This window comes from Oncorhynchus tshawytscha, linkage group LG23 (genome assembly GCF_018296145.1).
Source record: "Oncorhynchus tshawytscha isolate Ot180627B linkage group LG23, Otsh_v2.0, whole genome shotgun sequence".
NCBI classification, from domain to species: domain Eukaryota; kingdom Metazoa; phylum Chordata; class Actinopteri; order Salmoniformes; family Salmonidae; genus Oncorhynchus; species Oncorhynchus tshawytscha.
The window spans coordinates 18,126,038-18,143,832 of NC_056451.1; the positions used below are offsets into that span (position 1 = coordinate 18,126,038).

General features: G+C 42.4%; 2 protein-coding genes and 1 non-coding gene across 3 annotated transcripts in view; 2 read left to right on the forward strand and 1 right to left on the reverse strand.

The window, feature by feature from the left end:
* The window catches only part of limd1a (LIM domains containing 1a), a gene marked incomplete at its 5' end in the record, with an annotated part of 16,858 nt that extends 12,196 nt beyond the window's left edge, over positions 1-4,662 (forward strand). The window contains 2 exons of the mRNA XM_024405054.2: positions 2,152-2,220; positions 3,199-4,662. Coding sequence (XP_024260822.2) covers positions 2,152-2,220; positions 3,199-3,342 — 213 coding nt within the window. The remainder of the gene's footprint in view (positions 1-2,151; positions 2,221-3,198) is intronic.
* Positions 4,663-5,408: 746 nt separating this feature from the next.
* On the reverse strand, positions 5,409-5,481 carry trnar-acg. Its single transcript has one exon. It is a non-coding gene; the product is annotated as a tRNA-Arg (tRNA).
* A 144-nt stretch (positions 5,482-5,625) lies between these two features.
* Positions 5,626-16,272, forward strand: sacm1lb (SAC1 like phosphatidylinositide phosphatase b). The gene is made up of 18 exons (XM_024405056.2): positions 5,626-5,757; positions 6,335-6,432; positions 7,146-7,220; positions 7,344-7,471; positions 8,096-8,245; positions 8,451-8,510; positions 8,625-8,658; positions 9,478-9,579; positions 11,096-11,268; positions 11,422-11,570; positions 11,762-11,860; positions 12,022-12,160; positions 13,133-13,202; positions 13,392-13,464; positions 13,899-13,992; positions 14,116-14,208; positions 14,343-14,400; positions 14,661-16,272. Exons 1-18 carry the CDS (start codon positions 5,729-5,731, stop codon positions 14,795-14,797), a joined length of 1,761 nt encoding a protein of 586 aa, XP_024260824.1. The 5' UTR covers positions 5,626-5,728; the 3' UTR covers positions 14,798-16,272.
* Positions 16,273-17,795: the final 1,523 nt, after the last annotated feature.

Consider the following 17,795-nt stretch of genomic DNA (forward strand, 5'->3'; position numbering starts at 1 on the left):
GGCCAGATAAATTCATGCCTACTAGCAGGTGGTTTGTAGAAGGGACCACAGTGCAGTACAAGGGGGAGAGTTTATAATAGCTTTTATTTAATGTGTGTAACTGGTTTTAAATTGATAGCTGAAAATCTTCCATGTACCCTCCTGCTGAGTGTGTCTGGCTGATATAGAATATAAGATGTCAGTTAGCTGAATAGTTAATTATATTATATTATTATATTATGTCAGTTCTAACAAGCCTTACTTTATTATCACATAACAATGGTATGTAACCACATGTCCATGATGAATAGCTTGTGTGAGGACGGTAATAATTGGTGAAAGTCTGATAAATATGGAACATTCCAGCTGTAGTACCTGCCCTCTGAAGCTGTAGTAGGCTGAACCCAGACTGTCTGTCAGAAGCTAACTGTTCGTTAGCCATATGTTGTGTAGAAATGTGTTCTTTGGCCAACACCAGAATTCTGGACAGTACTGTGAACCTTCACCTGAGAAAACAGCCAGGTGTCAAAGACACATATGATTTGGCCTATTTTTAGGCCTATTTCAAATGTTGTAGTTTGTAAAGGTTGGAAGGAAAAGGACACATATGGATGTCAGAACAAAGCCTAATTAGCTTGCCTGCTGGTTGATATATCAGCAGTAATTAGTTTACTGTACCTGTTAGCAATCACGGCTAACTGTAGCTGAAAAAGAATCAGGCTAAATGAAAAGGCAATAGACAGAGGCCTATAACGCAAAGGGATATTTTTATCAATGGATGCTCAGCATGTAAAAACAAATGTACTGTTGGCTATCTAAGAAGCTCAACAGTCCTCTCTGAAGGTGGAGAGCTCAAGTTAGTGGTGGTCAATCCATCATTTGAGTGTTGACTTCTGTCATTGTTGTGATTATGTCACTGATGGATTCCATCATTTTGGTGTTGTGACATCACAATACATGCTATTAGAGGCATAGAATTACATCTAAGTTGTTATCAATAAAACGTCACAATAAGGCAAGGACGGTAGCCCCACGATATCTCTCAATATTGGCCACCATTAATTTGATAATTGAATTATAAGTGAACTACACCTGATTAGTTTGAGTGGTTTAGGTTCACTTCACCATCCTTTGTGGGCTCTGCCTGTCAAGCAGCAGAAGGGCGCATTTGCCGATGTAAGCCCATTGTTATCTGATAATGGCTTACTTTGCAAGCTACCGGTAGAAACTTTGTACCGTTGGTTAAACATGGTGCTAAGTAGACCATATGTACTTTTGTCTCCAACCAACGTAGGCCTACCGCGTGAAGTTAGCTAACATGCTAGCTACATGCCAAATGGATCGGCTACCCTCACGAATCTGAAAAACATGATCAATTGATGTTTACTGATCATGACAAGCATGCAGTTACTTGCTGTATAACTCTGATGACAGAGCTACATGTGGAGTAATCTGAACTGTGTAGTTCTGACTATGCTCTTCAAGGTGATGGTATTAAAACCAAATAGTTATAACATTTAACAACCCCTTAAAAACAGCATGTAGTTGTCAATGTTTTTAGTGGAGCTGGGGGTCTCCTTGCCCCCCAGCAGGCAAATCTAACACTCTGTACCTTATTGTAACGTTTTGTTGATAACGACCTATAGAATCCCATTTGAATAGGATCTCTTTGGTTACAGGACTCTGATTGGCTGATGCATTTCCCACTGTCACCTGCACCTGCAGAAGATGAAAAGTGCACTGAATTGAATGCACTCTGTTACTGCCAACATCTACTTACGGTTTTGTCCATAAACCAACAGACAAAACAACTTTGCTGATAACTACTGATGAAAAATGTACATACTATGACTGATAAGTGGTTGTCACAGCCATAGAATCATTTAATTGGATCACTATGGTCTCAACTATCTTAAGATGCACTAACTGTCAATCGCTCTGGATCAGAGAGGCTGCTAAATGTCTACATGTTTTATAGATAATTTTAAAACTCCACTGAACAGAGCCACCTGTCACATATTTCTCCACACCTGACATTGGCTGCAGGAAAAAATGGAGAGTTGTCCAGGCCATGCATGCCATGTTTAACTGTTTAAATGAATGGATCCAGCCTATACTGATAGCTACTCGGGTTCAGTGGACACTGAAAAGGCTGTCTGTTTCTCTCCACAGGGCTCTGATGAAACCATCCGAGTGGTATCCATGGATAAAGACTACCACGTGGAGTGCTATCACTGTGAAGTGGGTAAACATTAAGATACAAATTCCCTTTTCTATTTCCTTGTTGTTTTCTCTATATCCTTGTAGAGACTGGATGTTCTGTGTTGTTGGTGACCATACTAAATGTTAAAGCTGTCATCTTAGTAAGTATACCCACTATAAAATGCCTCGTTATTTCTCCACATGAATGTGCTTAAATGCCGGGGGGTAGATCCTATACCATATGTCAGCCTTCTCATCATATCAAGAACTCCATATTTCAGTCATCATTTAGTCTTTTAAAATAAACGTTAGAGAGATTCTGGAAAGCTATTTACTGCACACAGATCATAGACAAGGTGGTCCCAGTGCTTAATTACAGTCTTGGTACTAATTGCGAGCTAGAAAGAGGAGCTCAAGCACATGTTAATTTGCTTCGCTTGTCAACACTGTCTGATGATTCTCCTCAAGTGCCTCTTCTCCTGACTCCCGCCTCAACAGCATTTGATTGACTTATGGAGTTCGGAGAGCACTTGAAAACAAACACCAGTAAGCCGAGTGGAGACGAGAGCTTTTGTGGATCTCTCTCTCTGAATAGCTCCACTGTGGAAGCTAGTTAAACAATTAATAGGAGTGGAAAGAGGACAAGAGGACACCCAATGTCCTTCTCATACAGTGTTTAGTCTGTCAAGCCTGCTGGGCAATTCAAGAGGATTTAAGAATACCTTCAAGTTCTTTCGCCTTTGACAAGGTTCTGTTCTTCTCAAAGATGTTTACATTGGAGGAGAGAATGGCCCACAATTCACCTTGCTGGTAAAGATAGCTATGCCTCTGGAATATAGACAAATGTGTATTTTAAACCAGCGTTTTTAATGCATATTTTGCAGTTAAGATTCCATAGAATCAGATAGATGTAGATGGAATCACAATCACCTTTTTGGGGTAATGTTCAAGTGTTATTCAATTTATTTTATAGGCTTTTCCCTTTTATCTTCCTCATCCCTCTGTGTTGGTCTGTAGGACTGTCAGATGGAGCTGAACGACGAGGAGGGGCACCGCTGCTACCCGCTGGACGGCCACCTCCTCTGCCACGCCTGCCACCTGAAGCACATCGAGCCGGGCTGCGCCTCACCCACCGCTGCCTCCTACCAGCACCAGTTCTAGTTTTAGGATCTAGTGCATGGTGCCACCAGGTGGCCCTCTGAACTAACTGCCAATAACCAACCACAACCAATCTGCCAAAAACAATCTGTCTATAATGGTTTGAATGATAATGTATGCCTTTACTGTACATCTCTGATGTAAGTTAGGTCTCTGTTAGGGTTAATTGTGCGATTGGTTGATTGATTGATTGCGTGTGTGCATGTGTGGGAGTGTGCGTGTAAATGAGATTGACCTGTTATTATTTTTTTATGAAAAAATCTATTTCTCTATCGAAGACATTGTTTATTAGTTGTAAAGTGTTGAACTTTCATCTGACACAAATGTTAATACTCTGGAAATATTTTTTAAATATATATATATATTGAAATACCAATGCCAAAGCACAGTTGTATTTTAATGACTGATACCAAAACAATTAAGCATGGAATTATAACAATACAATTTATAGTCTCAATTAGGTGCATTGTGTGTAAATAAATATGCATTTCATGTGCTTGTGTAAATATCCTGATCTTCATTTTCCCCTTTGTGTGCCACCAATTTCAGTTGCTCAGTTTGAATCAATGTGTTTGTAGATAGTGATAGAGTAGAAATAGTTTGCATAGCTGAATAGAGAAATTGCCCAGTTTTGTTGTATGTCTCCGTGTGTGGGTTATGAAGGTGCGTTTCCATTACATTGTTTTACATGAAATACCTTCATTACTCATTTTAGCTAATATGCAGTCAGTGTCTAGAAAGACTAAGTTAGCAATTTAATACACAAACTGTACATGGTCCTTTATTATTCCCTGTCAGTGGGAATCATGTTGTATTAGTGTTACATTTCTATTGTTAAATGAACCCTGGATGTTCTGTTCCCAACACTGATACTGGGCTAATATTCCCACTGTCCTCTGTCACACACCACTCATAGAATATACTTTCTATTAGATTATTAACCCAAATATGGAAGTTATGTCTGGGTCAACAATGTTTCCAAAATCCCTGCACACAATTACCACCTAAGAAAATAGTTAACTAGGTTTATTCTATTCCAATAAACCCCCGAATTCAATATCTATGAACAACTCCTGATAACCCATTTTGGTTTGTAGTGACAAAAAAAGTGACTCTAAATGATTAAGTTTCAGTAGGCTTAGTCTATCATAGTAAATGATTTATTATATTTATCCTTGTTTGAAAAAAATCCCATGGTCATTAATCATATGTTCAAAGAATGTGACGTATGTGAAGTATTCCAGTCGTTTACTGTATTTAAAAATGATTTGAGAGATGTCCATATCAAATATTTAACAAAAATAAATGCATTGTAATAGATTGTCAAATTGTCTGTCTCTTCTTCATGAACAAGTAGCCTGTATACAACGAACGTTTTTGCACAGCTGTGGTAGGTATATATTTACACAGGTATTTAGGATAATCCAAATAAATGCAGCCTTAAAGGGCCAATCAGCAGTTGCAACGAAAACAAAGCGTGCCCCGCCACTGTTTCAGTAAAAAATTGAGAGATTGGGCTGGAGAAATGTAATCCCTCTCATATTCATAGACATAGCTATGGATGCAAAATTTGTTTTTATTAACATTTACTTTGTTTTTAAAAACATTGAGTAAAACAAGCTTATATTTTGGTTCTGATGGGGTACGAGTTATATAAATTGATTGATTCCCATTGATTCTTGAAGAATATAAATAATATTCTTCAAGAATCAATAGTACAGAGCATTAATGTATGGATATGTCAACTGCTGATTATCCCTTTGAGGCTATTAGGACACACAAAAACATATAGAATAGAAAAAGTTTGATCAACCTTAATATGAGCAGTAACGTCAGACCAGACAGCGATGTTTTTTCAACAAACTCGCGGCAGGGCAAATTCAGTAGTCCCTAGGCGACGAAAAGTTCTGAATCGGAAGATCAGAGTCAGCCAAGAGTCGAACTCAATCAAACAAGTCATTATACCATCGAAACAAAGAATAATATCTTCCTTCATCATGACAACAAACAACCTATAGGTTCATCTTCGGAGAAAAAATATCAGAGAAGATCCGGAGAGAAAAAAGGAACGAGCTAGCCAGGAGTCGAACCTAGAATCTTCTGATCCGTAGTCAGACGCGTTATCCATTGCGCCACTAGCCCGCTGGAAATGATACAGCGACTGTTACTTTATAAAGGTATCACGATCTGATTTGTAGAGTAATAGTGCGATTAACTTTGATCAAATAATGTATTTGTGTGTGATACATAACAAGTTGCTGCCTATACTTTATCATAGTTTGCAAATGTACTACGACGCTAAATGTTTGACCCTGGACACGAACTCCGGTCCAGCCATAATATACAATGTGCACATTCATTGACACGTCACTAGGTCAGACCTCTAAAGATGGCGACCGCCTACGAGAAATTCAACCTGTAAGTCTTGAAAATATATATAGTTTTCAGTCTTTTATTTTCAGTAGCTAGCTAGTACAACTTTTCTGAAAACGTTGCCATATTTTGATGAGAGAAAATTGCCGTAGGTGTACGTCTAGAGCTAGCTAGCAGATGATAAACTAGTTAGCTAACGTTCAACAGCAATTACAGGCTGCAGTCATTCGTATGCGGGATTTGTTTCAGTTTACAGTATTGTAGCTAACGTTAGTTTACAGTCATGTCAAGGATGTGTAGTTGTGTTGTCCGTAACAGTGCTTATTTAGCCATCTGCCTTTCGATTTAATTGAGTGGTAGAATTCAATCGATCTTGTTGATGAAGCAGCTAGCTAAAAAATAGTTAGCTTAGCTGTTAACGTTAGTTAGCCCATTGAGCCAGCTAGTGAGGAGCTAGTATGTGTGAGCTAGCTTGTGTTGACGTTAGCCACTAACTAAGTTGAGCGTTTGCCAAATCAAGCCAATGTTTTCCCTTTGTATAAGGCGTCACCATGCCAAATGTTCGTCTACCAAGGGCACTGATTTTGTATCTCCCTCCTCTGTGCCCACTCTCCCCCCATAGGCACACTACCCCAGAGAAGTTTTACATTGAGGCTTGTGATGACGGCTCCAATGATGTACTGTCCATTGACAGGGTGTCCACAGAAATGATCCTCACCGGTATGTTGAGTAGGCTGTGTTTGTGTGTGTTATATCATCATGGCATGATGCCGACCAAGTCCATTGTATATATTTTTTTATTTAACTAGGAAAGTCCGTTTAAGAACAGATTCTTATTTACAATGATGCTCTACTAAAAGGCCTCTTGCGGGGAAGGGGGCTGGGATTAAAAATAGGACAAAACGCATCACGACGAGAGATAAACGCAACACTACATAAAGAGAGACCTAAGACGACAACACAGCATGGTAGCAACATGACAACGACATGGTAACAACACGGCAGCAGCACAAAATGGTACAAACATTGTTGGGCACAGACAACAGCACAAAGGGCAAGAAGGTTGAGACAACAATACACCACACAAAGCAGCCACAACTGTCAGTAAGTGTCCATGATTGAGTCTTTGAATGAAGAGATTGAGATATAACTGTCCAGTTTGAGTGTTTGATGCAGCTCGTTCCAGTCACTAGCTGCAGCGAACTGAAAGATAAGCGAATGGTGGTTTGTGATCATGAAGGCAATGAAAAAATGATGTGGCTCAGTTGGTAGAGCACTGTGCAATGGCAGAGTTGTGAGTTTGATTCCCATGGGAGACCAGTACAAAAAAAGTATGAAAATGTCTGCACTCACTACTGTAAGTCACTCAAGATAAGCGTGTCTGCTAAAATGACTCAAATGTTTTAAAAAATGATGATTATTTGTCTCTCTAGTGAGGAAAGACATTCCTCCCCATGCTGTCACCAGGCCAATATGTGGGATCATGGGAACTATCCGTCTGGTGGCAGGTAGGTTCAATCTTGCACTCTGTAAAATGATCCATTGAGAAAACTTTACCTGTGTACACACACAAATGTTCTCAACAGGGTGAGTGTTTACTTTACCTGTGCCCCTCTGCCTACCCTCCCCAGGCACGTACCTCATCGTTGTCACAAAGAAGAAAAAGGTGGGTGACCTGTTGGGCCATGCTGTGTGGAAGGCTATGGACTTTGACGTTATCTCTTACAAGAAGACTGTGCTGCACCTGACAGACAACCAGGTAGGGAGGTGTGAGTTGGGGCCCCAGTGCCAGCCCACAAGCACCCAAGCTCAACATGACAACATGTTAATGACGGTGGGTTGTTTTGATGTGGATGCTGACCTGTCAAACCCTAGCCTGACCAATACGAATGCATTATATTGGACAGAGGATGCTAGGCATCTGCGCTGACATAGATGCCCTGTGTTGAATTGGCTATGGAGCCGGTCTACAGCAGACAGTGTGTCTGTAGACAGTCAAGTGTATGTGAAGGGCAAAGAGAAAGAGACCCCTTCTCACAGATAGAACAAGTACTGCATTCAGATGGTGTCATCATGTAGCTGTTACAAGAACACTCTGTTCTGTCCCCAAGTCTAGACAAGTGTTTCTCTATTAGTGAGCATCTCTATGTTGGCTTCTAGTTACAGTACTGGTGGAGGAGATGTTATTTATAGTATATAAGTTTAGATTCCTTGTATATATTATTTTAGGATAGTGGTCATCCGATACCTTCTAACCATCATTCCACCTAACTTCTGTTTTGCTTTCCTTCTTCAACCTTCCTCCTGACCTCTCACCTTTGACCTCTGTGCTTTCCTTGTTCAACCTGCCACCTGACCTATCTTTGACCTCTGACCTCATCAGATGCAGGACAACAAAGCCTTCCTGTCCATGATCAACAGTGTTCTGCTCACAGACGGCTTCTACTTTGCTACAGACTACGACCTGACCCACACTCTGCAGAGACTTGCCAACACCAGCCCTGAGTTCCAGGAGATGAGCCTGCTGGAAAGGGTGAGAGAATGAGGGGATATATATGTATGTGAGGGAGGAAAATAATGTAAAAACATGTTTCCATTTGGAGATACATTCATGAAAACACGAGTAATGTGTTTGTACTTGTGTCCTGTACAGATGCAGACATTTCCTATGCAGGGCATGTGGAAACAAGTCAAATGGTATGATAAAGATGTGTTGTGTTCTTGCCCTCTTTTTTTAGGCAGATCAGCGGTTTGTGTGGAATGGTCACCTGTTGAGAGAATTCATGCCACAGCCAGAGGTAAGGACAGAACTGACACATGTTAACCACTTGTGGTAAATATAGAATGAATACGTTCCAGTACAGATCTTATGATCTTTCTAAACTGCATTGTCTCTGTTCTTCTCTTGACAGCTGCACAGGTTTGCTTTCCCAGTTGTCCACGGCTGTATCCTCTTCAATTCTCATAAACAGGAAGACCTCATTACCACTTCCTGTGTAAGACAACAGATATTGCCCATGTGAGATATGTCATTCACAGGGCGGTTGTTTATAGTGACTGAACTGTTAAACAGCATTGTAGTTTAAACCCTGTAATATGTAAATAGTGTGAAATCTACCCTCTGTGAACAGTTGCATGTGTGCACAACACACTAGATCACATGGTCATTTTCACCTCCATATTTTGCATGGGGTTTAGCGGTCTGAGTGACTGGATGTAAAACCAGCTAGTGATTCCCCCATTTCTCTGGATTAGTCTTGTCATTCTTTTCCCTGAGAAAAACATAGACCATGTATATGGTTGGCAGGGTAGCCTAGTGATTAGAGCGTTGGACTAGCAACCAGAAGGTTGCAAATTCAAACCCCCGAGCTGACAAGGTACAAATCTGTCGTTCTGCCCCTGAACAGGCAGTTAACCCACTGTTCCTAGGCTGTCATTGAAAATAAGAATTTGTTCTTAACTGACTTGCCTAGTTAAATAAAGCTAAATAAATATCAATAGAAGTGAACTTGCAGTTTGCTCCTTTAGCCACAAGGGGGAGCTAGAGATTCATATAGGTCGCATTATAATTGGGAAATTAGGGGTATTGTATTTACAGACAAGGAAAGTGAATCCATTGACATAATAGGATGGAGCCCACTTTTCTAAACATCACAACACTCCAAAACATTTTCTGAAAAGGAGGTCAGAGAAAGGTTGAATTCAGGAGGTAAAGTTAGGCTTTAAAGGTTTAGACCGTGTTACCCCTAACCATGTGTTGTCCAGTCATCATTATGAAGTCCTGCTGCATCAATGGGAAGATCTTTGACTGGAACATCATCTCCAGGCGGAGCTGCTTCAGGGCTGGAGTACGTTACTACGTCAGAGGTGACTGACTCCACATACACCAGCACGTCTAACTGAAGCTTTCTGACTAGAGCAGGGATGACGGACAATCTTTTCCACAGTGGACCGGTGTGGGTGCAGGGGGTTTTGTTCCAGCCAAACAGTAATACATACAGTACCAGTCAAATGTTTGGACACGCCTACTCTTTCAAGGGGTTTTCCTTATTGTAGAATAATAGTGAAGACATCAAAACTATGAAATGGAATCATGTAGTAATCAAAAAAGTGTTAAACAAATCAAAATATAATTTTGATTCTTAAAAGTAGCCACCCTTTGCCTTGATGACAGCTTTGCACACTCTTGGCATTCTCTCAACCAGCTTCATGAGGAATGCTTTTCCAACAGTCTTGAAGGAGTGCACACATATGCTGAGCACTTGTTGGCTGCTTTTCCTTCACTCTGCGGTCCAAACCATCTCAATTGGGTTGAGGTCGGGTGATTGTGGAGGCCAGATCATCTGATGCAGCACTCCATCACTCTCCTTCTTAGTCAACTAGCTCTTACACAGCCTGGAGGTGTATTGGGTCATTGTCCTGTTAAAAAAAAAATGATAGTCCCACTAGGCGCAAACCAGATGGGATGGTGTATCGCTGCAGAATGCTGTGGTAGCCATGCTGGTTAAGTGTGACCTTGAATTCTAAATAAAGCTGGTTGAGAGAATGACGAGGCTGTGCAAAGCTGTCAACATACATTTTTTGTTTGCAGGGAGGTTCTGAGAATGTTTTACTATGGTTCTCTGAAAGTTTTTCTGTTAGGTTTTATTAACGTTCTGAGCAAAAGTTTCAATTGGACTTTTAACACTGCTATCTTAGTTTGGGTTAACTGTTTTGTGTACAGATAGGACACGTGGAAATTCATATGCTTAGGCATGTTTCTTTTTTTTTATTGTGGCATGGCATAGGTAAGATTCAAATTCTTGTTCTCGATCCATGGAATTAGTCCACTGCACCACCAGGATGGAGCTAGCATGCCATATATTTTTCTAACAAATACAAAGTTGTTCATTTGAGTTTATAATTAGAATTATTCCCAATGTCAAACCACTTGGAGAACATTCCTAGAACATTACAAACATTGAAATTCAATGTAACCATGTTTGAACTTTTAGGAAATGTTCTGTTAAGGTAATGAAATACCAAGTAAATACCCCCTCCCCCCTTTTTTCTCCTTCCTTAAATGTGCTGAGAATTTTCCAAGCAAAGAACTATCCTGCACCATTTCCGGAAAGTTGTGGGAAGGTTTTTTGCAAAATAACCATAGGACAACCACACTCTCACCAAGCTCTAAGAAACATGGTTCTCAGAACGTTATATGCTAGCTGGGTCTTCAATCAATATATTGATTATTGTAATCAGGTGTTTTACAGCTGGGTTGGAACAACACCCTGCACACACACCAGCCATTTGCAGATAATATTGTCCTGTCCACTTTATAGTTTTACTGTCAAACACTCCTCGTTCAGACGGATCATTACATAATGTCTATTTGGTCCATCAGGCATTGACTCAGAGGGTCATGCAGCTAACTTTGTGGAGACGGAACAGATTGTCCAGTACAGCGGGGGCAAGGCCTCATTCGTACAGACCCGAGGCTCCATCCCCTTCTACTGGTCCCAAAGACCCAACCTCAAGTACAAACCAAAACCTCAGATCAGCAAAACCATTGACCATGTAAGCTACCTGTTACAATATTCATATTTTTTTATTTCATGTTCAAACATTTTAATTTACAGTACATTTAATTACAGTAGAGGTATATGATATTGAGTATTACTATTACTGAGTTCTAAAGTCTTTCTTACCTTTATTGTCCTGCTTTCACAGCTGGATGGCTTCCAAAGGCATTTTGACTCGCAGATCATCATTTATGGAAAGCAAGTGATTTTAAATCTGATTGACCAGAAAGGTTCAGAGAAGCAATTGGAACAGGCCTTTGACAAAATGGTGTCCAGCTTGGGCAACGGCATGGTCAAGTAAGGACTATAGCTTTTCCCCATCATTCATTCTGATCCCACTATGCCTGTCTTCTTCTAACGTCATTCATGTATTTCTTTTTTTAGGGGTGAACATTCTGTCTAAAGCCATGGAACTTCAAATAACCCCTTACAGAAAATGATTTAATTGGATTTTACATAACTTTTCTCCCTGTACCGTGCACCTCTAGGTACATAGCGTTTGACTTCCACAAGGAATGCAGTCGGATGAGGTGGCATCGTCTGCAGATCTTAGTCGATATGGTGACAGAGATGCAGGATGAGTATGGGTAGGTATTTAGTCTGCATGGCCGGCCATGTCATTCTGTCTTTGTGTACTTAGTTTTTTTTGGGGTGGGGGTGTTCATCTCTCTGTGGTTTGCTGATTTGTTTTGTGACAAATGTTATTGTAAAATCAAATAGGAATCAAATAGTTTGATTGGTTGGTCAGGTACTTCCTGGTTGATGTGGATGGGAACGTTCTGGTGCAACAGGAAGGGATGTTCCGCAGTAACTGCATGGACTGTTTGGACCGTACCAACGTCATCCAGAGTCTGCTGGCACGACGCTCACTGCAGTCACAGCTGGAGGTGGGAACCACCAACCAGACACGCCCACACTGACTAGACATGTCCATTTTATATATATATATATATATATATATCTATCACACACACACACTCCTACTACATCCATCTAGACCACAGGTGTCAAACTCATTCCACGGAGGGCCAAGTGGCAGAGGGTTCTCTCCTTCCTTGTACTTGATTGATGAATTAAGGTCACTAACTAGTAATGAACTCTCCACACCTGGTTGTCTAGGTCTTAATTGCAAGGAAACACCCAAAACCAGCAGACACTAGGCCCTTCATGGAATGAGTTTGACATCCCTGATCTAAACACTTCCACCACATCTAGACACACTATCTGTCTTTGACATAATGAGCAATGTCATGTTCCTCTCTGTTCTACCTTAGGAGTTTTACTGATCATCAAAGGTGTAGACCTCCCCTTTTACATTATGTAAAAGCAATGGTAAAAATCTTCCAAACTACATTTCAGGAGGAGCTCGTCCATTTTGACCTAACAGACCTTTGACTTGACAAAGTCATGCGTTTCACAACTTCTTCGACTCACTTGACCCACATTTGCAAATGAGCAACAAACTGACAAAACAGAGACTGGAAAATCCAAACTCTATGTTGAAGGCCTCTGACTAAAGCTGCTGTCTCTGTGGACTTTGACTGTGGGATGTTTTAGTTATCTGACCCTATGTGGGCTGTGAAAAGGTCAGGTCTCATCCCAGGTACATTAAATACTTCAGGTACCATTGTGTTTTATTCAACTGTTTTAGCACTGTGGGTTAAATTGTCATTGAAACATCTATTAATAGTGTAGTAGTTAGGCTGCTGGTTGACCCACAGGGTGATGAAGGTGCAGTTGCATCAAGGTCTTTCGGGTAAACAACAGTGCTGAATCTGATGGCGACCATCTTGGTTCCTCCTTGCCCCCTGTGGTCAGGCCACTGCAGTATCTCACCACACATCTTTGTTTATCTGCAGCGACTGGGAGTTCTCCACATGGGCCAGAGGATTGAAGATCAGTCCGACTTCGAGAAGATCTACAAAAATGGTGATCCTCAGCTGAAATCTGCACACTTTCCTACCCCTCTGCCAGCACGAGCACAGCATTGTCTTCCTTGTGAGATTATTCCAACACTACGGTTTATTAACATGATTGAAATCCTCCCCTCTTTCCACTCACTAAATCTGTTTTCTTTCTTCCACCCCCCTTTTCCTCTCTCACACTTGCTGGCTGCAGCGTGGGCAGACAATGCCAATGCGTGTGCCAAGCAGTATGCTGGCACAGGGGCCTTGAAGACGGACTTCACAAGGTGAGAGAGAGGGGCTCGCGTGTTTCTTCCTAATCTGGTGATTAGCAAACTAAGGCACAGGACTGGCTCTCTTCATGGATTCCAATAGAACCTGTTCATTTATACAATGACAGAGAACTAGTTGTCTTTCTGCTGGCACAGTACCATCCCACTGTCAGTCACACCCCACACACCTATGAAGTTGGCCATGCATTATTGGCTATGAACTACATAAAAACATTGTACTGGTTTTGGTGATGAGTATTGAATGGACTGGTGCCCTTGGAACAGGGAGGAAGGAGTAGGATGTTTTGCTAGTGACCTTTGTTATAACCAGGAAGACAACTCTTGAGTAAGAGCGTGCTCAGGAAAGGGTGGAGGATGACATCGATGATTATTTGTAGTGTGTGTGAGAGATTATGACAAGGATGACTGAAGAGTTGCTCATGTCTCAGAACAGGGAAGAGGACACAATGGGGGCTGGTGATGGATGGATGGAACTCCATGATCAGATACTACAAGAACAACTTCTCAGATGGCTTCAGACAGGTGTGTGTGTGTGTCTACTGTGCATGTGTGCCAGTTATTAGTCATGTTTTTGTAAATGTGACTAATAAAAAATGCTTGACGTGTGTGGTAACTGATAATTGAGACATCTCTCCTGATCATCAGGACTCTATTGATCTGTTCCTGGGTAACTATTCCATTGATGAGGCAGACATGAACACACCCCTTCATGAGACCAAAGACTGGAAGTTCCTCACGGTGAGATCGGATTGGCTAGGCCTGATCACTGCTATGTGTACTGATTGGCTACAATATGTGTTGGTTTCAGTCACAGGTGGTAGATTGAGATTTCGTTATGTTATTTAACTCCTATTTCCCCTCTCCCCCTTTAGTTGCCCATTATCATGGTTGTGGCATTCTCCATGTGTATCATCTGCCTCCTCATGGCTGGTAAGACCGCAGTGGACTCCCTTGTCAATTCTGCATTGAATCCTAATAGGGGCATGGAATTTGTTTGAAAATTCTAGTTACACCTGCACCAATCTCAAGTTAGGATTTGGTCCCATAAACACATTTTGCCGTACTTCATTTTACAACACTGTTTCCACTGGTATTGACTAGGCAAGTATGTGCTATCAATGAGTACTTTTTCGGTAACTAGTTATTACCTGTAGTCACCCTCCATGTCTTCCCCCCCCACCCCCCCTCAGGTGACACGTGGACGGAGACCCTGGCGTATGTGCTGTTCTGGGGCACAGCTAGCTTCGTGACGGCCGGCGTCATCATCTTCAACGGTCGGGAGTTTGTAGACGCGCCCAAGCTGGTCCAGAAGGAGAAGATGGACTGAATGTGTGCGTGTGGAAAGCAGCTACGCCCCACAGACTTCTCCTCTTCATCCCACTCTTCTTCATCATCGTACCCTCAGGATCAGCGGGCCTGGAGCCTGTACTGATTACTGAGCCAACGGCATGAGGAAGAGGAAGAGGAGGGTGGGGTGAGAGAAAGGCCAGGTGTATGATGTAGGGCTGTGAAGCATACAGGGACTCGCTCTGCACTGGCCTGCTGCTGTCCACACCACTAAGCACATTGTTTGGGCTGGGGCTGGGGAAGATCCCTAACCTTGTCCATAGACTGACTGTATAAGCTGAAAACTGTCTGATTTTATGATACAATACCCCACTACGGTAACACAGTTACCCCGCTGCACGGAATGCATATGAACAGGCACAGCTGTTGTTGCCATAGCAACCTCGTCAAGGGAACTACTTAAAAAAAATATCTTGCTTTTTTGTTGATTTGTCACCTAGCTACATCATGTCATATTTGCTCTGTTGGTTGCCATATTGTTTCAGTGTCATTGCCCCTTAGTGGTCGATCTGAAGGTATCTTAGTGTCTTAGTGTGATAGCTGACCTATTGGGTGCCAGTGGCTGTCTGTCGGCCCAGCCCAAGCCATGATCCCAAAACTAGGTCACCAATAGTCATGGAGAGAATGTGCTAGCTGGTCAATGGTTGGTGAGGGAATGTTCTAGCTGGCCAATAGGCAGGAAGAGAGCGTGCTAGCTGGCCAGTGGTTGTTGAGAGAATGTTCTAGCTAGCCAATAGTTGGGGAGAGAATGGGCTGAACTGTTTCAATAGGGAACTTTAGTTATGGTGTCCCATCACCATTAATGCCATAACTGCCCATACTATTCTCGCTCACTGCACTCCTGAGTGCACAGAAACTAAGCGTTTCACATGAGGATTGCTCTGAGATGTGACGAGAGGGATGTTTGTCTGTGTGGTATGTCTGGCTGTCAAGTCTTCCCAGGGATGGAAAGCTTTATGAAACAGCTGGAAAGACAAATCCTCATTAGTTTCTAACAACCAAAAGGTGTGAGAGAGCATCAAACTATATACTATAGTGAGTAGGATCTGTCTTTGACCAGTAGACTGTGAGGCCCAGACCTAGGCTAATAATGAAGCATGGATTTAATGGTCCAATGCAGCCATTTCTATCTCAATATCAAGTCATTTCTGGGTAACAATTAAGTAACTTATTGTTTTCAATTAAAATGGTTGTCTAGGATTGTCTGGGAATGGTTTTGGGGGAGGGGGAAACTGAACTAGCTGTTATTGGCAGAGATGTTTGGAAATCTTTGTTATTCATCTTTTAACTAATTTTTACCGTCTGGTGATGACACCAGCAGGTCAAAACTCCATCCCACAGCCTGAAATTTCAGGCGGTCTTTTCAAATACTAAGAGCATTATAATTTTCACAGTATCATTTCCAACCTGGAAATGTACACTGCTCAAAAAAATAAAGGGAACACTAAAATAACACATCCTAGATCTGAATGAATGAAATATTCTCATTACATACTTTTTTCTTTACATAGTTGAATGTGCTGACAACAAAATCACACAAAAATTATCAATGGAAATCAAATGTATCAACCCATGGAGGTCTGGATTTGGAGTGACACTCAAAATTAAAGTGGAAAACCACACTACAGGCTGATCCAACTTTGATGTAATGTCCTTAAAACAAGTCAAAATGAGGCTCAGTAGTGTGTGTGGCCTCCACGTGCCTGTATGACCTCCCTACAACGCCTGGGCATGCTCCTGATGAGGTGGCGGATGGTCTCCTGAGGGATCTCCTCCCAGACCTGGACTAAAGCACCTGCCAATTCCTGGACAGTCTGTGGTGCAACGTGGCGTTGGTGGATGGAGCGAGACATGATGTCCCAGATGTGCTCAGGATTCAGGTCTGGGGAACGGGCGGGCCAGTCCTTAGCATCAATGCCTTCCTCTTGCAGGAACTGCTGACACACTCCAGCATTGTCCAGCATTGTCTTGCATTAGGAGGAACCCAGGGCCAACCGCACCAGCATATGGTCTCACAAGGGGTCTGAGGATCTCATCTCAGTACCTAATGGCAGTCAGGCTACCTCTGGCGAGCACATGGAGGGCTGCTCGGCCCCCCAAAGAAATGCCACCCCACACCATGACTGACCCACTGCCAAACCGGTCATGCTGGAGGATGTTGCAGGCAGCAGAACGTTCTCCACGGCGTCTCCAGACTCTGTCACGTCTGTCACGTGCTCAGTGTGAACCTGCTTTCATCTGTGAAGAGCACAGGGCGCCAGTGGCGAATTTGCCAATCTTGGTGTTCTCTGGCAAATGCCAAACGTCCTGCATGGTGTTGGGCTGTAAGCACAACCCCCACCTGTGGATGTCGGGCCCTCATACCACCCTCATGGAGTCTGTTGCTGACCGTTTGAGCAGACACATGCACATTTTGCAGGGCTCTGGCAGTGCTCCTCCTGCTCCTCCTTGCACAAAGGCAGAGGTAGCGGTCCTGCTGCTGGGTTGTTGCCCTCCTCCGGCCTCCTTCACGTCTCCTGATGTACTGGCCTGTCTCCTGGTAGCGCCTCCATGGTCTGGACACTACGCTGACAGACACAGCAAACCTTCTTGCCACAGCTCGCATTGATGTGCCATCCTGGATGAGCTTCACTACCTGAGCCACTTGTGTGGGTTGTAGACTCCGTCTCATGCTACCACTAGAGTGAAAGCACCGCCAGCATTCAAAAGTGACCAAAACATCAGCCAGGAAGCATAGGAACTGGGAAGTGGTCTGTGGACACCACCTGCAGAACCACTCCTTTATTGGGGGTGTCTTGCTAATTGCCTATAATTTCCACCTGTTGTCTATTCCATTTGCACAACAGCATGTGAAATTTATTGTGAATCAGTGTTGCTTCCTCAGTGGACAGTTTGATTTCACAGAAGTGTGATTGACTTGGAGTTACATTGTGTTGTTTAAGTGTTCCCTTTATTTTTTTGAGCAGTGTATATAAAAC

Coding starts and splice junctions, on each gene's coding strand:
- sacm1lb (XM_024405056.2), top strand. CDS start 5,729: ATGGCGACCGCCTACGAGAAATTCAACCT. Junction 7,472..8,095: donor TGCACCTGACAGACAACCAG/GTAGGGAGGTGT, acceptor TGACCTCATCAG/ATGCAGGACAACAAAGCCTT. Junction 13,465..13,898: donor TTGAAGACGGACTTCACAAG/GTGAGAGAGAGG, acceptor CTCATGTCTCAG/AACAGGGAAGAGGACACAAT.